The 24,131-nt window shown below is 37.9% G+C and overlaps 1 protein-coding gene across 1 annotated transcript in view; it reads right to left on the bottom strand.

Moving 5' to 3' along the window:
• Positions 1-615: 615 nt before the first annotated feature.
• The window catches only part of Stxbp5l (syntaxin binding protein 5 like), a 171,706-nt gene continuing 148,190 nt past the window's right edge, over positions 616-24,131 (bottom strand). The window contains exons 18-23 of the mRNA XM_032899379.1: positions 22,727-22,966; positions 17,226-17,586; positions 13,420-13,585; positions 5,004-5,115; positions 2,453-2,673; positions 616-2,310 (exon numbers count right to left, since the gene is read on the bottom strand). Of these exons, the coding sequence (XP_032755270.1) occupies positions 2,269-2,310; positions 2,453-2,673; positions 5,004-5,115; positions 13,420-13,585; positions 17,226-17,586; positions 22,727-22,966 (1,142 nt within the window). The 3' untranslated portion in view covers positions 616-2,268. The remainder of the gene's footprint in view (positions 2,311-2,452; positions 2,674-5,003; positions 5,116-13,419; positions 13,586-17,225; positions 17,587-22,726; positions 22,967-24,131) is intronic.

The following is a 24,131-nucleotide window of genomic DNA, read 5'->3' as shown; positions in this document are numbered from 1 at the left end:
CTTGAACATGGTGGGCAAGCACTCTACCCTGCATTACATCTCTAAAGCAAGTTAAATATTACAGGGAGTTTCAGAGATAGTCATTGAATTCAACACTACTTTGGATCTCTGTGAGTTCAAGGCCAGCCTGGTCTACAAAGAGAGTTTCAGGACAGTCAGGCTGTAAAGGAAACCCTGTGTCAGAAAAACAAAAACCAAACCAAAAACAACCCTCAACAACACACAAATAATCAAGCAAACAAACCAGCATCCTCCAAACAACAAACCAACAATCCCAGAAATGTTAAAGTATCCATAAAGGAGCCATCAGATACCTGGGTCCTTCAAACAGATCATGTAAGTTATGTGCTTCAGTTTGGCTGTCATTGTTTTCCAGGTCCTGGCTTTACAGTTCCTTAGTATTTTACAGTCTGAATAAGCCTGTATTTCCAAGCCTAGTCCTCTAATACTCATGCTGTAATAGGAGGCGGATTTACAGAGAGACAGTTTTAAGAAACCAGAATTTAAGGACTCTGATAAATGCTGTGCTAGTGTGTATTTTCTGATTCTTTTACTCATCTCTGCTTTTTCTTCAAAATCATTGAAATTAAAAGGAAGCACCACTTTAAACAAAAATAAAAGATCAATAAAAAGAATAAATTTGTCTATTAAGTTGGATTCAAGGAAATGCCGATGTCTTAAACACAAATGTAAACCCATAGGACTTCAAACCCCAATGAGTCTATCACATAATTTAAGATTTTAAAAACAGGAACAGCATCCTTCCAGGGGAGTCCTGTGACTCTGACTTCCAAGCATGTTCAACAGAGCAGATAGGAGTCTTCCTTTGCTCCTCTTTGCAGTGTTTCTCTGCTAGGTTGTGACGGGTCATTTTATCACTCTCAGAGCTGGGCTCTAACTCCCGAGAGTCTTTAGAAGGCATTTGATATTTACTGACACTTTCCTATGACTTGCATTATTCAGTCTAGTGACAAAGCTATTGATTTTATGTCATTAACTTATCTCTGGATTTGTGTTACCCATGATGATGACTGTGGCCAAGATAGCTAAAACAGCTCTACATTGTATAAGGGTTTCCAGTAATAAGTGCTGAGCCCCAAAGCGTTTACTAATGAAAGCCCTTGTGCATCAGAAGCACGATGAGTCAGAATCTCTTCCCTAAAGCATTAGCTGAGGTTTTACTGAATCACATCGAAGAGAATGACCAGTTTGGTCTGTGAATATCAGGCTGCAAAAGCACCTTGGGATTGTAGACCCTATTGGGTTTGAACAGTAATATACTGTGTAATTGGCAGACAAGGATACAAATGGTGCTTTAAAAATATATCGCTTTGGAAACTAAAATTGGGGTGTGTGAAATTCCACTCTTTGTGAAATCAGTTCTCAAAGCTAACTGCAGTGTTCCTATAGTCTGGCTTCTGCAAACCCATTGCCAACTCCTCTGGAGAATGTAAACCAGGCTGAACCAATGCTTTGAGGTGAATCAACCCTGCATGGTTTCTGACTAAAACTAGGAATTCATCTTGAAGGTGGCAGAGATGGAGAGGAAGGTGTTGGGAATACTCACTAGACTGGCAATGCTTGATTCTGACTGAGAGCTGTAAGTGATGTGAAATACGAGAGAGAGAGAGAGAGAAACATTAATCGGATTCTTGATGTAAGAATTCAGTAATGTTCTAGTATAATAAGGAGAGTTTCGGATGAGAAGAAAATTCTGGGTATGTTTTGATTCCTTTCGGTTGGGTAGGGCAAATACACTTGAAATGCACTGATATCTTCTAATGCAGATTTTAAAATTGTTGGGTGTGGCCCAATTCGTGAAAGTAGTTTACCATAAATCCTTTTCTTCTGTTATAACATGCTTTTGTTTCTTTTCCTCTTAAGATGTTAATTTATCATGCAAAGAATTTTTCATTAAGCGCGTTAATGCTTTTGTTTGTACAGGAAATTTCAAATCAAAAGGACTCCCCATAGTTTCCAAACATGAATTCTTAGCAAGTTACATGCCAAGATGATAATATCCATTCCTCGTGGGGAAAAGACAGATTCGGCCATTCTCTTGGGATTTTAACCAGGGTTCCAGCCTTTTGTTGTGCAGTGCTTTTGCCTTTGAGAAGTCTCCTTTACGAGAACTTCAGATGGACTATAATGGAACATCTTGTAGAAGAAACTGGTTTCTAGCAGTTGAATCGTGATGCTGGGAATCAATTTGGTTTCCCTGAATACTGGTTTCTCAGAGCAGTCACAGATTCTTTAGAAGGTAAAAGGTTAGAACTGGTACCATTTCTTGTCCTTATATTTCAGCATTAGCTGGAAAGAAAAAAAATCGCAATCAAAACACGCTTCAAAACCTTAAAAACCTTACTCAGCAAACCAGTATTGAGCTAATCACAGTTATATCTTAAAATGTAATAAAATTGTAAGGCTGCCCATATTTACTTGGGCAGTTTACCTCGTGTGCGTGCTTGGAAAATGCTTCTGCACTGGTCATCATGCCTGCAGTCTTCTCCTCCAGCTCACCCAGACGCTGCCCTCGCTCATCAAGTGCAATCCGGGCTCGGGTTAGCTCTCCCATCACCCCGCCAGCAGCGCCCTTCATCCCTTCTATGCTGCCCGGTCCAGGAATGTGCTGTGCGAGGCTGCGGGATGCTTTTCCTGCTGAGGCTTCCCCAACTGAAAATGTGAGCAGTAGCCATGTAAAACAGATCAGAAATTCATGGTCAGGAAGATACTCAAGTCAAGGGCAAAAAGACACTCAGAAACGCCAACTACTACCATAATTTTTGTTCAAAGGATGTCGTTTCTGGTGTTGTCATATATATGAGTATGTGTGAAAGTTATGAGTACATAGGAATGCCTGAGGGAGAAATGGGGAGATGTGGCTACAACATGTCTTTGTGTGTTTGTGGTTTGAATATGGGGCTGCACTTTCACACAATATGGCAACATTTTTTCTTCTTGTTTACTTTTGTGCATATTCACATATATGTTTATATGTTTGGGTATGTGCATATGTATGATTCTGCGTGTAAAGGTCAGAGGTTAACCTCAGGTGTTGTCTTCAGGTGCAGTCCATCTTCATTGTTTTCCTACAAAGTCGATTGAATGATTACGGTGTGTGTGTGTGTGTGTGTGTGTGTGTGTGTGTGTGTGTGTGTGTGTGTGTGAAGGAAGTGGACTTAGTTTATGCTACTGCATAAATTTAGAGGCCAGAGGACAACTTATGTACCATGTATGTCACAGGATTTGAACTCAGATCGTCCGTTTGGTGGTAAACGCCTCCATTGGCAGAGCCGTCTTGGGAGCTACATTTTGTTTTTCAAGACAGGATCCCTCACTTGGCCTGGCACTCCCTAGTCAGCCAGGCCGACTAGTCAGTGAGCCCCAGGGATCAGCCTATGCCATGCCACCTTGCCTAGCTTTCTTACGTAATCCTGGGAATTGAACTCAGTTCCCAATATGTACAAGGCAAGCACTTTACTGACACACCCACCTCTTTAGTCCCACACTTGAACTTACTAACATGAAGGAATTGGGATTCTCAAATACATAAAACCTCATGTTTGGCACATACCAATGTTTGTTCCAATCTGAGGATGCCCAATATTCTCTGTTTATCTCTGTATAGAATCATTCGTAAAGCCCCCACTTTTCTGTAAATACTAGAAAATTAGGCATAGGGTTCTATAGGTAAAGGTTTTAAATCTGTGGGTTTTATAATTTACTAAAAGTTTCCTTGTTAGGAACAAAGCTCTGTTTTATTTAACTTAAATAAAACAAAATTCAAAATCGCTCTCTCGATTGTACTGCAGGTTGGTGGCACAGACCTGCAAATCCAACTCTCGTGAGATGAAGGAAAGGGGTCAAGGGTTGAAGACGGAGTGGCTTTACAGAGCGCTCTACAATACAAACAAAGCGCTTTACAATACGCAGCCATCTTGGCAGAGATTTAGTGAATGTTTTCAGGAATGTCACATGGAAAGGAACTAGGCCTTTAAAAATAAGAGCCTCATTGACATCTAATTCACATGCTACAGAAACAACCCTTAATAAAGCACATAATTACATCCCTGGGTTTTAGTGTCTCATAAAGTTGTATAACTATAACTACTATCTGATTTTAGAATATTTCAATTTTTCCAAAAGAAACTCAAACTCATTAGCAATCACTCTGTATTATCTCATCATTCCAGCCTTGGACAACAGCTGATTAACTTTTAGTGCCCATGAGTTTGCCTATTCTGGACAATTTATATGGATAAAATCATATACTAGGTGGCCCTTCTCTGGTCTGGCCTCTCTGATTTAGCATGGTATTTGTTAGGACCAAATTGCCACATGTAAAACAGCATGCCCTTTATTGGCTAAAATAATATTCAACTATAGGGTGGTACCTATATCTTCTTACACATAAATTCAAGAGAAAGGAGTTTAGATATGCAAAACCAAATGGTGGTGGCATTGTCTGTAAGCTTATATTCTTATCTGTCCTTTGGAACTGTTTTCTAAGATTTCCCGTTGCTTTTTGATTGCTGTTCATGAGAGTCTCACTGGTAGATTTTCAAATTAGTTATTTTTCCACAGCACTGGTACAATTGTGTTAGGAATAAGAAATCCATTTCCAGCAGTGGTTGTAGGAAAGTAGACGAAAGTGCTTTTCCACAATTTAAAATACTATTAACTGTGTAGTGAGATAGGGTGACCTGCAACTGAGCTGCAATGCTCATCAGCCTGCTCACCACTTATCTGAAATGTATATGTTTATGCTTAATTATTTCCTAATATAGTGACTACTTTTATTCATGTTTAATAAATGTAATAATTTTTGAAATACAGGGAAAACTAACATTCAAATGTTAGCATAGTCACAAAAGCACTTTGGTCTAGAATTTAAGGTATGGTATATACAACCACACACACACACACACACACACACACACACACACACACACAAATGGGTCTTCTATTGTGTGATGGGTTTTTTTGGATGAGGATTTACTCACAGAGTTCTTCTCTGTCAAATGTCTGTCCACTTCCACCAAATAGTCCCTTGAGAAAGCCTCTATTTTGGGCTTCCGGTGTCTCTATTGGAGTAAACAAATCGCCTAACATGTCCTGCACCAATTAAGAAAAAGAGGATTAGAGCAGCTACGGTTAAATTAACAGATGGAAAGGAAACACTGTGAGATAATGCACTGATCATGGAGACAGCCTTGTCACATCTCTTCCATGTGAGGGTTGCTTGGTTCACACTCAGGCTAAGACTGACCCTGGCAGAAAGGCAACCCTTCCCTCATGAGATGACTGCAAATGTAAGCATGGGTGTGTCCACACCAGAGCCTCTGCCATTGAAATCCACACAGGAAGTACATGAGCCTCCCAGCTGTTAAAAAGCCTGCAGCCAGCCAGCTGCACGTGATTCTGAGGGGTATCCCATGCTGAAGTTTTGAGGTGCCATGTATTTTTATTCTGTTTTAATTCATCCAGGAACTTATTTTGTCCTCTGGTTTAATTGGGAATTCTTACAAATCATTCTTTTAAACTCCTTCTCTGGGATTTCACTGAATTCACCTCACTAGATCTCATTACTGTGAATCCTCCTAAAGGAGGCCTGACCCCTGCCTGCTGACACCTGGACAGACATTCAACCCAGAAGGAAACCTGCTTAACTCCACTGAGGCAATTCATGTTTACAAATCTGCTTTAACAGGTTTGAGCTAGACACCCACGCATCCATTTTCCCATCAACAGGTAGCTCAGGTGAGGAGGAAAACAATACCCATCTCAGTAAAGAAGAATGATTGATACTGTATTGTTTTTTGCATTTTACTTTGTCTCATTGTTAAAAATCTTCACTCTTGCATATTTCTTAACTACTTTACTTAATTCATATATTCCTTAATTTCGTAATTATTCTACCTTTTACCTATTCCATTTAGTTATCTGTACTATTTTTCTTATTTAAAACTTAATATATGTCCCTTTAACCCCCTTTTCATTTTCTTTCCTCATTCCCTTCTTTTAACTTATTAATTATAATTTTTATAGATTTAATAATCTTTAAATTCCATTTACTGTACTAACCTATAGGCATAATGCTAAATAGGAAGAAAACTTAAAGCATTTTCACTAAAACCAGGCAAGAGGTTGTGTTAGTCTTTCTCAATACAGTGCTTGAAGTATTAACAAAACCAAGAGAATAGAATGGTGAGCTTACAGAAAAGGTCTAGTATGGCTGCCCTTCGAAAGGCCCAATAAGCCTCTGGAAGAGTCAAATGCAGATACTTACACCCGACCAATGGACAGAAGCCGGGGACCCCTGTGGTTGAAGTAGGGAAAGACTGGAAGAAGCTGAGGAAGAGGACAACCCCATAGGAAGATCAGAAGTTTCAATTGACCTAGACCCCTGAGATCTCTCAGACACTGAGCCACCAACCAGGCAACATATACCAGATGATACGAAGCCCCCAACACATATACAGCAGAGAACTGCCTTATCTGGCCAGTGAGAGAAGATGCACCAAACCCTTGAGAGACTTGAGGCCTCAGGGAATGGGAAGGTGGGGTGAAGGTAGATGGTGTGGGCATCCTCTTGGAGATGTGGAAGAATGAATGAGATGAGGAACAGTTGGAGTGCAGACTGGGAGGGGGATAACGACTGGACAGTAAAAAAGATTAAAGAATAATTTTAAACAACTCATTCAAAAATGTGGTCTAGAACTAACAGATAATTCACAACAGAGGAATCTCAAATGACTTAGAAACACTAAAAGAAATGTTCAAAGTCCTTAGTCATCAGGGAAATGCAAATCAAAATGACCCTGAGATTCCACCTCACACCAGTCGGAATGGCTGAGATCAAAAACTCAGGTGACAGTACATGATGTCCAGGATATGGAGAAAGAATAACACTCCTCCAATGCTGGTAGGATTGCAAACTGGTAAAACCAGTCTGGAAATCAATCTAGAGGTTCCTCAGAAAATTGGAAATATATCTACCTGAAGATCTAGCTATACCACTCTTGGGACTATACCCAAAAGATGTCCCCCCAATGCCACAGGGGCACATGCTCCACTACGTTCACAGCAGTCTTATTTGTGATAGCCAGAAGCCGGAAGCAACCCAGTTGTTTCACAACAGAAGAATGGACACAGAAAATGTGGTTCATCTATTTAATGGAATGCTACCCAACTATTAAGAACAAGGACATCATGAATTTTGCAGACAAATGGATGGAACTAGAAAATATCATCCTAAGTGAGGTAATTCAGACCCAAAAGGATATGCATGATATGTACTTTCTAATATGTGGATATTAGTCATAAAAAGTACAGAATATCCAGGATACAATCCACAGAACTCAAGAAGATTAACAAGCCAAAGGGCCCAAGTGAGGATGCCTCAATCCCACTTGGGAAGAAGAAGAAAACAATCACAGAAGGGGGGCAAGGGAGGGAGGGAAGGCAACAGGGAGGGAAGGAGAGGAACATGATCAGGTATGGAGGTGGGGGGACACATAGAATGTACCAGAGAGGGTTGTTTTTTGACCAATTATATGGTAGATTTGGGAGAAGGTACCATGAGGTGCTGAAAAGAAGGTGTATACTTTTGGTTTAGGGTGAAATGTTCTGTAGGAATCCGTTAAATCCATTTGATTCATTACCTCTATTAGAATTGTTCCTGTCTAAAAGAACTGCTGGAACAAAAATAGAGAAGAGTAGTCCTTTCTGCTGGGACAGACTGCTAGCTAGTCTGCTCCCTGGAAAAGGCTATGTCCAAAAAGAGAGAAAGGGGATACAAATTGGCAAAGAAGAATTAAAGGTATCACTATTTGCAGTGTATGATAGTGCATTTGTATGATAGTATACATGAGTTACCCCAAAATTCTACCAGAGAACTTCTCCAGCTGATAAAAAATTTCAGAAAGGGTCTGGATATTATATTAACTCAAATAAATCAGTAGCCTTCCTTTACACAAATGATAAACAGGTTGAAAAAGAAATTAGGGATACAATTCCCTTCATAATAGCTACAAATAATATAAAATATCATGGGGTAACTCTGACCAAATGAGTGAAAGATCTTTATGATAAGAACTTCAAGTCTCTGAAGAAAGAAATTGAAGAAGATCTCAGAAAATGGAGAGATCTCCCATGCTCATGGACTGGCAGAATTAACTTAGTACAAATGGCCATCCTACCAAAGGCAATCTACAGATTCAATATAATACCTATCAAAATCCCAATGCAATTCTTCAAAGACATGGAAAGTGCAACTCTCAAATTCATCTGGAAAGGCGAAAAACCCAGAATAGCGAAAATAATTCTTAACAATAAAAGAACACCTGGGGAAATCACTATCCCTGACCTCAAGCTCTATTACAGAGCAATAGTGATAAAAACTGCATTGTATTGGTACAGAAACAGACAGGTTGTTCAATGGAATAGAACTGAAGACCTAGAAATAAAACAACACACTTGATCTTGGACAAAGAAGTAAAAAATATACAATGGAAAAAAGAAAGCATCTTCAATAAATGGTGCTGGTCTAATTGACTCTGTATATACAAAAATGAAAATAGACCCATATTTGTCACCATGCATAAAGCTGAAATCCAAGTGGATTAAGGACCTCAACATAAAACCAGATACACTAAATCTAATAGAAGAGAAAGTGGGAAAGAGTCTTGAACTTATTGGCACAGGGGGAAATTTCCTAAACAGAACTCCAGTGGTTCACACTCTAAGATCAACAATTGATAAATGCGGCCTCAGGAAACTGCGAAGTCAAAGGATATAGTCAATAGGACAAGTTGTCATCCTACATATTGGGAAAAAAACTTCACTAGCCCCACATCTGATAGAGGGCTAATATCCAAAATATATAAAGAATGCAAGAAGCTTAACACCAAAACAAACAAACAAACAAACAAACAAACAAACAAAACCCAACCCAATCAAAAAATGGGGTATAGAACTAAACCAAGCATTCACAGTAGAGGAGTCTTGAATGACTGAGAAGCTCCTAAAGAAATGTTCAAAATTTTTAGTGATCAGAGAAATGCAAATCAAAAAAACCCCTGAGAGTTCACCTTACACCAGTCAGAATGTCTAAAATCAAAAACTCAGGTGACAACAGATGCTGGTGAGAATGTGGAGAAAGAGGAACACTCCTCCATTGCTAGTGTGATTGCAAACTGGTACAACCACTCTGGAAATCAATTTGGAGGTTCCTTAGAAAATTGGAAATAGACCTACCTAAAGGCCCAGAAATACCACTCTTAAGGATATACCTCAAAGATGCCCCACCATGCCACAGGGACACATGTTCCACTATGTTCATAGCAGCCTTATTTGTGATAGCCAGAAGCTGGAAACAACCCAGATGTCCCATGACAGAAGAATGGATACAGAAAATGTGGTTCATTTATACAATGGAATATTAAGAACGAGGACATCCTGAGCTTTGCAGACAAATGGATGGAACTAGAATATGTCATTCTGAGTGAGGTAACTCAGACCCAAAAGGACATACACGGTATGTTCTCACTAATAAGTGGATATTAAAAAAAAGTACAGAATACCCTAGATACACTCGACAGAACTAAAAAAGGTCAACAAACTAAACACCAAGAGAAGACACGTCAGTTCCACTTGGGAGGGAGAAGAAAGCAACCACAATGGAGGAGGGAGGGGGAACAGGGGAGGGAAAGGTGCTGGGAGATAGGGGAAGAGGGGAACATGATCTGGTATTGAGTTGGGGGAAAGGACTGAAGCCCTGAGGGCCAGCAGAAAGAATGGAAACAAGCCACTTCAGCCAGGACTGAGGAAGCCAGGAGGACCCTCTAGAATGTACTGGGAAGTGAGAGACTCTCAGGACTCAAAGGGGGACCCTAGATGAAGGACCCTACAGTGGGGAGAGGGAACTTATTGAATCCATCTCCAGCAGAAAGGTAGGGCATCAAGTGAGGGATGGGGTTACCATCCCACAGCCAAAGTTCTGACCCATAATTCTTCCTGTCTGAAAGAAATGAAGGGATGGAAATGGAGAAGAGCCTGAGGAAAAGAAGGTCCAGCGACAGGCCCAAAGTGGGATCCAGCTCAAGAGGAGGCCCCAAGGCCTGGCACTATTACTGAGGCTATGGGGCATTCACAAAAAGGGACCTATCATGACTGCTCTGCAAAAGACCCAACAAGCAGCCGAAAGAGTCAGATGCAGATATGTGCACCCAACCAATGAACAGAAGCTGCTGACCCCTGTGGTTGAATTAGGGAAAAGCTGGAGGAAGCTAAGGAGGAGGGCAACCCTGTAGGAGGACCAGCAGTCTCAATCAACTTGGACCCCTGAGATCTCTCAGACACTGGATCACTAACCAGGCAGCACACACCAGCTGAGATGAGGCCTCCAACACATAGACAGCAGAGGACTGCAGAGTCTGGACTCAGTCAAAGAACATCTTCCCTGCACCTAACTCTCAGGAGGCTGAAGGCCCCAGGAGGGGGGAGGTCTGGTGGGGTGGATGTGGGGACATCTTCTTGGAGATGGTGGGGGGAGGAGGTGTAGGAAGTAGAATAGTCAGAGGGTAGCCTGGGAGGGGGATAAAGTCTGGACTGTATTAAAAAAATGAAAGAAAAATAGGTTTGTTTGTTTGTGTTTTAAGAAGAGGATAAGCTAAAAAGGGAGGAAGTCAGATCATTTCCATTTCCAACATTGTGGTCCTATATACAGGAGACTGCAATCTAAACGACTTTCTAGAAAACTCTTAGAAATAATAAACCTTTACTGCAAAGTAGCAATTTCAAGCAATACACAAAAATTAATAGCTTTCCCTAAATGCCAGTAATAAAAATGCTGAGAAAAATAAGAGCTTCTGCTTTCACAAAGTGTTACAAATGCCTCACAATAAATCTACAATGCCCCAGACTTCTATAATGGAAATTTTAAGTCACTGAAAATAGAAATTAAAGAAGTCATTAGATGACAGATTTTCCTTGCTCATTGGTCAGCAGAATATTGTGAAAATAGTTATATAAACACAAGCAACCTACAGATTCAATGTGTTCTTCATCAATGGCACTTTACAGAACAATTTGTTTTTAAAATCTTTAGGAAGACAAAAGACCAAAAGCCAAAGCAATTCTGAGCCGAAGGAACAATTCTGAGGCATCCCTACTTCTAATTTCCGTTACACTAGAGAGCCCTAGCAACACAACCAGAATACCACAAACATAAGAAGAAACATGTAGATGAACAGAACAGAACAGAACAGAACAGAACAGAACAGAACAGAACAGAACAGAACAGAACAGAACAGAACAGAACAGAACAGGACAGGACAGAACAGAACAGAACAGGACAGAACAGGACAGGACAGGACAGAACAGGACAGAACAGGACAGGAGGGCCCAGAAATAAATCCACTCAGCTATAGCGATATGAGTGTTTACAAAGAGGGCAAAAATATTTTGTAGAAGACACAATTTCACCAACAAATGCCCCTTACAGAAGAATGAAACTGGATTCATATCTTCATCCTGCATAAAATCAATTAAAAATGATCAAATAGTAATGTAAGACCTGAAATTCTGAAATGTTTTTAAGAAAACATTTCAAATTATAGGTATATGTAAGGAGTTTCAGAAAAGAACTCAAATAATAAATGAAGTAAAATCAATTTGCAAGGCAGACTTCACAACAAAGGAAACAAATAAATAAGTAGATTACAGAGTGGGAAAAATCTTTCCTAGCTTACATCAGACAAATGCTTAGCATGTAGACAACTGGATCCATCTCTCTCATCTGTATAAAATCTATTAACATTGATCAAATATTAATGTAAGGCCTGAAACTATAAAATTGTTATGAGAAAATATTTCAAGTTACAGATATATGCAAGGAGTAAGGATGTAAGTGTATATATGTATATATATATGTGTGTGTGTATATATATATGTGTGTGTGTGTATATATATATACATGCATACACACATGGGTATATATAAGGATAACATATATTAAAACTCAAGAAAACCAAACACCAGACAAACCAAACAGTTCAGTTGATAATGAGCTAATGAATACATATAGTAATCAAAAATGTAGTAATCAAATGATAAAGATAAGAGCCCAATAAGCACTCGGAAAAACATTTAACGTGCTTGCCACTAAGAAATGCAAATTTAAACTTTAACAAGATGCCATGCCACCCTAGTCAGAATGGCAGCTCTGGAGCTTGTACACTGCTAGTGGGAATATAAATTAGTCTGTCCACTGTGGAGATCAGTGAGCTCATGGAGCTTCCCCCAAACAAACAATAGAGCATATGACCCAGCTGTACTACCCCTGAGTGTACACCCAAAGGACTTTTAGTTAACATACCACAGTGATGCTAGCATTTCTCTCCCTCTCTCTTTTGTAACACTATTTACAACAGGCAAGTTACAGGAAGTTATAGAACAAGTACAGAAAAATGAATGAAGAAAATGTGGTTGAATTTTATTCAGTCATAAAAAATGAAATTATGCAGGATTGGGAGATGGATCAACAGTTAAGAACACTGGGAGATATACATACATACATACATATATATATATATATATATATCCATGGTGTGTGTATCAGTATATATCCCCATCTGTCTGTTTGTCTTCTCTGTCTGTCTGTCTGTCTGTCTGTCTGTCTATCTATCTATCTATCTATCTATCTATCTATCTATCTATCTATCTATCTATCTGTATCTCTAGATGGCCTGACTGTCTTCCAGGAACATATGTATACAGATAGATAGGTAGGCAACACACCCATACATATAAAATTAAAAATTAAAAAAAGAATGGAATTCTGTTGTTTTCAGGAAAATGGATGCAACTGGAGATGATTATGTTAAACAAATCAGATTCAGAACAACAGATATTACATGTTCTCTCTCATATGTGGGTTCTAGATTTTATGTAAATACACAAAATTCTTCACACACACACCATGTATATAAAATATGAAATAAAACCTAGATGCTTTGGAGAAACTGAATAATAGGAGGAGAGGGAGGGGAGAAAGGAAATATACCCAAGAGTGCATATCATAAAAGTATATAATATACTTGCATAAAATGTCACTATAAAACCTCTCTCTATATATAAGAAAATTATGCCAGTATGATTAAACAAAACTGCCTAGAAACCTATTCAATTCCCCTAATCCTATAAATGATCATCATAACTGGTTCCTTCTATTACTTCCATACATACCTAGAACCATACTAGAAACTCATAGGATTGCATTGAATAATATATGTTCAAAACATCTTCTAGGAAGAATATATTTATTGTCTGGCCCAATGATATTTAGCTTATAGACGTCTCTATTCTTTTTCTCTTAACAATCACGTCTGTTTATTTCTATAAAGGAACTTTACCTACCTGAATATTATCACACATTTCTTGGCTATATGTTAACCGTTGAATTTCAGTTGGGGAGACAAGGTATAATGCCTGTCCTTCATTAGTAAAACAAAATGTCCGTGCTATTCTCATGTCTGTCAGTGGCAAATAATTAACATCCAACATTGGGCGAAGGCTAGGTAAGCTGAATAGAAAACAAACAGTAAATCCGTATTTCATATTTTTGTTGATATAAACATTTTCTTTAATAAAAAACTTTTAAGTCATTATTTTATGGGTTTTTATAGTATCTTCAAAGATAAGTAATAAATAGACTTTCATATGTAATCACATGTACACTTACAAACATGGGTACAATTCTATTTTTGCCCACATCTATGTTTAGTACATACCCTTAAAGGATTCACGTAGAGACCCATAGACTCTCTTTAGGACAATTCTTTATTCTTTGGACTTATGCACCAACAGAGACACGTGTGGTCAGTCTAGTGTGCCTGGGCACCCTGTGCTTTGTTCCCCATTCTCAGTCCCTCTTCACAGGGAATGTGATCTTCCTGTCTCTTAGTGTGTCTGTATTTAACATGACTAGTATGTAAACATCGCATGGCTTAAGGGAATGAGCACAAGCAACAAACTAGCATTTATGCCTGAGAAAGTCTACATCTGTGGTACCTTCCTATCCTGCAGCTATAATGCTAATGAGATTGTGCTAGGGATGTCCTCCAGATATTGTAGTTAGAGCCAGCTTTACAAACCACTACTGAAAAACCATCCCACTGCTCGTTCATTATTTCTTGAACATGGAGTGCAGAAGGAACTGCTTTGACTTAATCCTCACACTTAAATGACTCTAATTCTTCATGTTCATTAATTTTAATTTATCCTGGAACACAGAGATAGTACCGAAAGTACCACTTTTCTTTTAAAATATTTTAAACTATATTCTTTGAGTCCCAACATTTTATTATATGTTATGGGGACTGAAAGCTACCTTATTGGAATAAATATTTATTGAGGTTTTGGTATCATATTGCCTGGTATTTTAGCCATCAACTAGTCGTGTGACCATTGATTCTTGGGTAGTCAGAACTGTGGTATGCTGAAAGTGCAAATTACACGCTAGATTTCAAAGACTTAGTAATAAAAATTATCCCAAATATGGGGCTGGAGAGATAGTTCAGAGGTTAAGAGAGCTTGTTACTCTTCCAGAGGATCCAGGTTTGAATCTAGTACCACATCAGACAGATGACAACTGCCTGTAACTTCAGTTCCAGGGAATCTGACATCTGGCCTCCAAGAGCACCTGAACACATGTGTATAACCCACATCTATACACAATTAAATATAAAAGTTTAGAAAATTATTTGAAATATGAAAAATATAATAATAGTTTGATATAAATTTTGTATGACAAATGAGCTGAGAGGAGGCAAGTGTATCACACAGAGCCCCCTCATAAATAAATGTCCCCATAATTAAAGCATGTCTAGGGGTTCAATCATTTACAGACAAGATGGATTGATCTTCATTGGAAATCCTTCAAAATAGTTTGAGAAAGGGATAATCCGATGGAGAAAAGAATCAGAAAGTTATGAGAATGGGCATGCTATGATTGCTTTCCCCCCAAAGTTTCTCCTTCACTAATTCCTTACAGATTTGCTCATGTCTTCTCAAGTAGAAATAATGAGATAAATACCATGAAAGTCTCATTTTATGCTTCAGGTCCTTTCCTACTTCTCTTTCTATTTACCGCAAAATTTTCTGAAAGAGTAACTTGCAGCAAGATAAGCATCAGACAGTAAACGTTTTAGGCTCTGGGGCCCATAGCATCTCCTTTGCACGTATTCAGTTCTGCTTTGTAGTGTAAATGCAGCCACGGTCAACAAATGAATGGTGTATGCAGCTGTGCGTCCACCCTTATTTTCGGACATTTGAATTCATCTAAGTCCCACCAACCACATTATCTGACTTTTTCAATCATTTAATTCTTGTCTTGTAGGCTGTACAAAATCAGACAAGGGATGGTTTTGCTACCATTCGCCAACCTCATATCTGCACCACCCTTTCCTCTCTCGCCCTCCCAAGGGTTAGCTTTGCCTTCTCTTTGCTGACACTGTTTTCTTAAAGCATTTCATGCAGCCCAGGCTGCCCTCCACCTTACTCTGAGCAGAGGATTATCTTGACCTTTGGAACTGTCTGCCTCTACTGCTGGGAGTCTAGGCATGTTCCAGTTTGTGACCACTTTATAGTTTTGTTCCTGGTACCCCAGTGCTTTGACCTTTTTGTGGTGCTTGCTACCTCTTGAGCACCTCTTTTGTTGTAATGCACTCCTGTCTTTATAACCTGCAGGTTGCTGTCCTGGTCCTTATCTCTCTGGTGACATCTCAACCTCCTCCCTCAGTGTATAAACGCAGAGACTGGCCCTATCTGTCCTCAGCACAGTCTACTGCTCATTCCTTTTTATGTGCTGTGCTGATGATCTTTGCTGTTTGCTGCTGTAAGTTTTCCGAGATGATGCTCAAGCCCATGTTTTTCTGAGAGAGCAGACCTTAAATAGTTAAACTTCCGCTGGCTGGCTTAGAAGCACATGTCTAACCTATTTTAATCCATTCTCAAACTCCTTATCCACACTCTTTTCAAATTTCTCCACTTTCTTAAAAATCAGCTTTGCACACAGTCGGTTTCCCTCCCCTCCATGTCTGCACCCTCCTTGCCTTGTAGACAGCTTTGATTTCAGCTCAGGAGCCCATCCCAAGCCCCGTCTCCTTCAGTATTTCCTAGTGCACACCCACAAAGGCTAACTACTTAGAATCCCATTTTTATAAACTTTATACTTAGCTCCTCACTCAAGATCTGCACCCATTTATGTCAGTCTTCCTTTCCAAGGTAAGCTTTTCTATTATACATTAATGAGTCAATGTTTTGAAACTTTGCAGACTTAATGCAAAAGAAATCTGCATTTCCTCTTCTTGCATTTTCACTTTTTGTGTTTTCTAATTATTTGTTTATTATTGTATGTTCCTAATTTTTAACTCCTTTTCATGTCTAGTGAAATGTTTTACTGCAAAATGATTTTGGAGCAAGGTGAGGTATCGACAAGCATGACAGTTACTTCTATAGGATATTGAACTGATTTTATTTTCTTGTAGCCTTTTCATCCAATGTCTACCATGGCATTGCTAAATTCATAAACTAATTAGATAATATTTTTACATTTCACAAGTTTTATATAATCTCACTGAGTAGAATAAACTCTCTAAGCTTACTCCTGATTTTAAATGTCTGGTTGAGTGCTGGCTTCACCTTTCCTGTGCTTTATACCTTCAGATAAATGGTTTTACTGTAATTTCTAACACATTAAATTGGAGATGAAAATAATACTTGTCAATGTCTGTGAAAAGCTATGAGAATAAAGTGACATTCTGTGTGTAAAGTTCTTATGTAATAGTGAATAGCAGACGATTTCATTTCTGGATATATAGTTTCTGGATCCAGTGCTTAACATATTCCCAATAATTGCCTATTACATTAATATTTGAATGATTAAGAATAATTCTCTCCTTGGATCCTCAATGTCAATAATATATGTGATATATTAATATTAATATATTATATAAATGACAAGTATTTTTTGGTAAACTAAACCAAACTGAGCCCCCTCCACATCCAAACCACAAAGCTCTCTTCATGTTGAGCAGTGGAACATCAGAACATCACGAACACAGTGAACCACCCTATCAGGTTATGACAGTACGAGTACTTCTCACCATTCCACCTTGCTAGCACCGCTGTGATTATCAGTTAGCAACAAATATACCAAGTACCTCATTATCATGATATGCCCATTCGCGCAAAAGCAGGCCAGGCAGGCACTATTGCACATGACCACCACATCTGCTTGCAATATGAACGATGTCTCTGTGATGTTGTGAACATAAAGGCAGGTCTGGGACGGCAGTGAGAAGACTTTGGCTTGTTTTTCTGAGCAGATTATCGTATACTGATGGTCTCCCATTTCTTGGGATGAAGACGAGTAGTTCATGACCAATTTCCTTTTCCAGGTTTTTTCATTTTCATCTGTGTTATTGGGATCCCTCCATACCTCATATGGAGGCTGCATTAAACTGCCAGTTCTGTCCATGCAGGAAAATGTTAGCACAGCTCCTTTCAGTGAGAGGAATGTACCTGTGAAAACAGTACATATCACTCATGCGTGAAGTCCTGTCTGAAGCAGCTTTTTATTATGCTTTGACAAATGTTTTACATTATGATAATTTACATGCATAATTTTGTTAATACTGTAATAATATATAAAAATCAGTGTGTGTTGTGAGTTAATCTGCTGTAATAACTTGGATTAATAAAATTTAGGTCTAGAAGAAACCTAACATACAGGTCATCAAAACTTTATTGTATTAATGAGAAAACAGATATAGAAGGACAATGACACTTGGGACAGGCCATACAACTTGAACTAGAACCTCAGTCATAGTTAATATTAGCCTGGACTAGAACTAAGTTTTTCTGATTTAAATTCCAAGATTCTTCTTTTTTTAAAATTCAAAACATCTATTACTATTGTTTCTTGCTTAACATGCTTTTAATTGAATAGAATCACATCACTTCCCCTTTCCCGTGCCTGCCATCAGCACATCCAGTGAACCCCTCCCATCTTCCCCACTCCTAGTCCAATTACACGGGCAGCTAATGTCTACCGGAGAAGAGTCATCTACCCCTTCCGGGATGAGCTTCCTTATTGGTTGTTCAATATAGAGTGGTCAGCCCTGAAAACGCAGACATGGAATTTTTTCATTATTCTATATAGTACCATTAAAATTTTAAAAGGCTTATTTTTAGTATGTATATAACTTTCATTTTTTCCAAGTAAGTTCAAATATACAATATACAATAGATAGATGTATAGAATTACATATTATATGTTATAACATGTTGTAAATATATTATATGTACATATATATAGAATACACATTATATATATAATGTGTGTATGTATATATTACACTACCCAATCCTTCTTTGATGCTCATTCACTAGAAAATGCCTTTTAATTTTTCTGAAATTAAACCCTCAATAAGTGTTATGTGATTTCAACATTCACAGTTACTCTATTCTGCCAATTTATACTTGATTTTTGATTTTAGCTAAAAAGTAAAAAAAGTGATGGTAATTTTATTTACTTATTTTGGTATTTTGACACAAAGGGTTTTCTTATATAGTCCCAGCTACCCTGGAACTCACTCTGTAGCCCAGGCTGACCTTGAAGTCAAGATCTACCTGCTTCGTCTTCTAAGTGCTAGGATTACAGGCATGTTCCCCCATGCCTGACATGATGGCAATTTTAGTTGTATGAAAAACAAGTACTTAAAAAATAACTAAGGTTATTATCAGGTTTTGTAGAACTCAAAACTTTATTATCTTGTGGCTCAAATAAAATAATTTAAGGTTTTGTACTTTTACAATAACTACTATCAACCCTTAGGCAAGTTTATATATCTTAATTCAGAAAAAGGCTACTCGCCTGTATTTTTCAAGGTTGAATGCCCAGATAACTACGTATATGTAATTATATGTTACTTTGTATAATTAGCATATGCTAATAACATAGCAAAAGAGACAAGTGTTCCACTTGTTTATCCATATATCTATTGAATTTTTTACTTTTAGTATTCTCTCTTTAGTTTTTTACATAATTTGGTTATTAATTCCTTGTTGTATAAACAGCTAGCAAAGATTTTCTCCCATTCTCTACTCTTTCTCTACCACTCTTTATTTTGCTGTGCAAAACCATTTAAATTTGATGCAATCCAATTTGTCAATTTTTCCCATTATTATTGATTATTTGGGGTCCTATTTGGAGAATTATTGCCTGTACCTTAATCTTAAAATGTTACCCCTATGTCTTTTAAAAAGCGCTTTCAAAGTTTCTGGTCCTGTTCCTTGGTCTTTGATTCCATGCAATCTAACAGCATAATTCTATGAGGTTGGCTAATCTTTGCTTCACTGATTAATTTTTTAGGGCAGATTCCCAAATCTTTGTGGACTGTTAAGACAGGATTTAGGCAGGGCAGTTCACTGGATAAGGACTGGGAGGTCAGGTCAGCTGGCAGTTTCTAATCCAGCAATTAGGCACAATAGGATGTTAGAACCAAGTAACACAATGTGAACTCAAATAGGGTGAATTGGGATTCAAGAAACTTAGCTTCAAATCTAATTCTTTCTCTAATTTGCTTGAAGCATACTGTTTAACTTCTCTGGGCTTCATTTTATTAATTATTAATAAGGAAATTGCAATATATCAATACACAATAGGAACAAGAAATGGCCCAATTTCTAGCATCACACAGGAACTTGCTAAAAGTGCAAATCCTCAGATTACTTTAGACCTACTGAGTCAGAGTGGGTGGGGATCCTTATCTCAAGGATACATTTAAATGATTCTGATACAAACAAAAGAGACAGTGTGGAAGAGAGCTATAGGCATTTTCCAGCTCTCCAACTCAATGATTAAACACACTTCAAACTTCCATGTTAGCGGTAAGAGTCTGTTGCTGGGACAAATCAGACCATCCATGTGAAAACATCCCTTAGAAAGGGAGGGGTTTACTCTCAGCCTTTGTCAGTTACTGATTCAAGCTCCTTACTAGCTCCGGGATTGCTCAGGGGCTCTGTACGATTCTAGTGTTGAAGTCACTTCCTTTAGATTATCTAGTGTGTCAGACCACCGGGGTCATAAGAAACATGGCGAGGTACAGCCTGACATCTGTAAGGATAACTGTGTTTAAATCATCAAAAGCTAGGGATGGCATGATGTGGAGAAACTAAAACACACGTTGTTTGTATAACCACACATGCAGAGTAGTTCAATGGACATGAGTCAGAACACCGTCCCAGAGTGGAGTTCTGCGAGGAGAATTTTGAGTGCTTGTGAGAAAACCCCAAGAAAACAAGTCTTATGACCTCAGTTTAGTCAAAACATGGAATTTCTCGTGGAATGTGCTTTTATGCCCCTCCCGGGTGAGTTTACTTCAGATTATCCATTACGACTGGCTATTGTTTACATGCTTCTCCTGAACATGGGTTTGCCACATGCAGCTTGTCCTTGTGATTTTATACAGCTTGAATTCCGGTGATCGTTCTTAGCCCTAAGGGTATAAATTGCCTGATGCTGTGAATGATTTGGGTATTGCATGAGACGTTAGTCTGCCTCATCTGCAGGGTCCATTCTCCCTAGTCCCCCTGCCAATTAAAGTGGTAAAGAGAAATGGAAAGGGGTGTGGAGATTTTCCAAAAAATTAAAAGTGGGACTGACATATAATGAAGAGATCCAGCTGTGGGGTTGTGTCCCAGGACTGTGTGGTCATACATGCTTCTCTGCAGCACTCTTCACAACTTAAGTCTCCAGCTGATGGATGGATAAAAATGTGATTATAGATGCAATGCAATATTGGCCAACCTTAGAAGAAGGTAGCTCTCTAAAATTCAGACATGGAAGAACGTTGCTTTTAGTGAAATAATCCAGCCGCAAAAGGATCAATATTATATGAATTTACTAACGTGGAGCACGTAAAGCAGTTAAACTCATATACAGTAAGAATAAACTGATGGTATCCATGAATGTAAGGAAGGATGACAAGAAATTGCTAATAAATTAATACAACATTTTAATTATATAAGATATATTCTAAAGACGTGCTGTGCAGTACTGTATGGATAATAATGGCAGGGACAATACCATGGGAGTTTCCATATACTGAGTGGGGTCAGTGAAGAATGGATATGGCAAAGACATGAGGACCAGAAAAATAATCACAGTCAATCAGTGAGCTGTGACTCCACTCTCACTTGGGACTTTTTGTCACCTGTTTTATCACATGGAATTCTACTCCCTCTTCTCTTTTTACTACTATAAAGTTGGCTTCTGGCTACTCTTTTTTTCTTTCAATGGTTAATTATAAAACAAACATGAATCTAACACCTTTTTAATTAATGAATTTTAAAGCAAGTACCATATTTACAGAAAATCAAGCAAATCATATATACTGCATATATATGTATATATAGCTATATATCTTCTGTCATTTCTCCTACTATTCACATCTTGTATTAATAATCTATATTTGACAAAACTAATCAATATATTATGGATAGTTAAAATTCTAAAATAGTAGGATACTAACTTGAAATATTATAGAAGACAGATTTCTTATTGGATCACATACACTAGATAAGGACCTTGCAAACCAGATGGCAAAATTCATATCTATGTTCATTTTTACCTTGCCATCATCTTATTGTTTAAGAATGGCAGAAATCTCTATAAAATTGAGAGATAGTATGTTAGTCCAGGGAATTATTTTTAAGTTGATACTTAATACTTTATTTTGAATTCACTGATCTGGCTCTAACTTAAGCAGAATAAAATATACAAACTTCCTTAAAATTAGTAATGCAGTAAAAATTATTTTTTACTACGTAGTATCAGCTTAAAACACAGTGTTTGTTCTTAGTAGAGTCAAGTGTCTCCCTGAATTTGCCACACTCAGAGAGTGACAATTCTGCCTGTCATCTGTTTATATATATGTAAAACAAGTTAATACAAAACCACAGCTGTCTCTAACCTCTCATGCTATATGTACTGTTTAAAAATAAAATCTCTTATCCTATATATTAATGGAATTTGTTTTTAGTTTAAAATATCTAAAAGATTTATTATATGTAGGAAAGAGAGTAATAATGACTAGAATCTATTAAAAACATTCAAAGGGATGTCAAGTGAAATTACACTTATACATTTTTTAAAAGAAAAAATGAGAAGATAATCCAGGTAGAATAGAACATACAATTAATTTGAGTTCTTGAGGTTCTACCATGAAAAGGATACAAAGACTTCAGATATTCACCCTAGGTTAGAGAGCTTCTATGCTAGTTATTCTGATTTCTTCAAGAAAGATGTAAAAACACTCATAGGTTCTGGCCTGGCGCAGAACTTTGGAAAAACAATTCAGTTTATTACAAATGAATTGGACTTGTGAATTAACATTTATCTCAGTGCTTTAGAAAAGCTTATCTTCAAAGGCAGTTTTTAGCCTGGCATTTCTGGTTTCCCATCATAGAAACCACTGTGCTTTTACCCAGAAGGACCAGTAACTGACAGTACGGTGAGTGGTGAAAGAGTATTTGAGTTCTGAAACCCTCAGTAGTTCATACACTGGAGGCGTATTCTCCTCGCTATTGTCTAAAATCGATGCATATCACTACAGTTGAGTGAGTAGCAACACGGGAACGACTGAACACGACTGCTTACCACTTGGCAATACCACCACCGGCTCTGTAAACCTTTGTTCATCTGATGATGGTAGATTTAGGGAGATGAGTATTACCATTCCCAGACTAGTTCCAACAAACAGACAAGGGGACACGGTAGAGTCATTTTTCCGTGCAAAGGATTCCATGAAGTACAAAGCTGTAATTGCTTCTTTAGAATCCTTGTCAATACTGGAGATGCTAGAGCTCCTGGAGCGGTTATAGGAGTTCTCTCGAGTTTCTATGGGCATTTGAAAAGCAAAAAAGTAAAGCATTAGTGAATCTATAAAACAAGCCAGATTTAATACCTGTAAACCACAATTATGAGAGGAAAAATTACTCTTTGTTTATTGACATGAAGGACATTTTATCTGGGTCACTGGCTCATTTTAAAGGTGGAGCATCTCAAGTCTATATGTTAATCATAAACTCAGGCAGAGTTAAAACTAAACCTTCAGTCTCCCGAGTTCTAGCACACCATTTTCTTTTGTATGTTTCCCGAAAGACCACTTAAAATTCTTTAATTAGAATCTTAAATCTAAATAGTCAAGATGCAAAATTTTGGATACCAGCTAATTGTTTTTCCTTCCCATATTTTGATCATAGACGCCATATCAATGATTCCTTGGCAATTCATACTTACCAACAGTATCATTGTTATCAATGTGAAAGAACCAATCTGGATCATAAATGTTCCATGATAAACATATTATATATCCTAAGCAGTTAAAACTATAAAAATTGAACTTTTAACTTGAGCAAAAAGTAGAAATGTGATTTATTTGAACTTGTTTCAAGCTGTTTATCTGCGATCCAAGTCCAGTTCTAACTTTGCCAAGGACACCCTTTAACACTTACTTTCTGAGAAGGCGTCAGATCACTTAGGAAAGGAGCAACAGTATGGCTGTGGATGCTCTTGTCTATCAACACCTGCACGTGTGTACACTCCAACGAGCACAAATTAACCCTCTGTTCAACAGTGACACACTTACACTGTTGTGTAATCACTCTGCTATACAAGCTCCTATTTTTCTATGATCTTTACTCACCTTTTCCTCGATAGGCCTGAAATCTAGGTCTTGATAATTCTTATAGAACCAGAAGAAAGACAAGTTCTTCAAAAATATTTAGAAGGAACAGGATTTAATATTTTTAATTTCCTATTTCTATCTCTTACCAAATGTATAAAAAATAGCTCATTATAAAATTTAGAGATGAGACAGAAGTGGATTATCACCTACATACTCTACAGCCTTGAACACAGAAGTATAGTTAAACTGGTTTCTAGCATAAACTGGAGGCAGAGAGATCTGCAGCACCCACTTCAATGGTTGTGCTCATTCTTAGCCCTCACATGGTATTTCCATTGCCACCACTCAACACCGAAATTCACAAAGACCTGTTAG

This window comes from Rattus rattus, chromosome 4, assembly GCF_011064425.1.
Source record: "Rattus rattus isolate New Zealand chromosome 4, Rrattus_CSIRO_v1, whole genome shotgun sequence".
Classification (NCBI taxonomy): Eukaryota; Metazoa; Chordata; class Mammalia; order Rodentia; family Muridae; genus Rattus; species Rattus rattus.
This window is presented reverse-complemented; position numbering and strand designations above follow the sequence as displayed.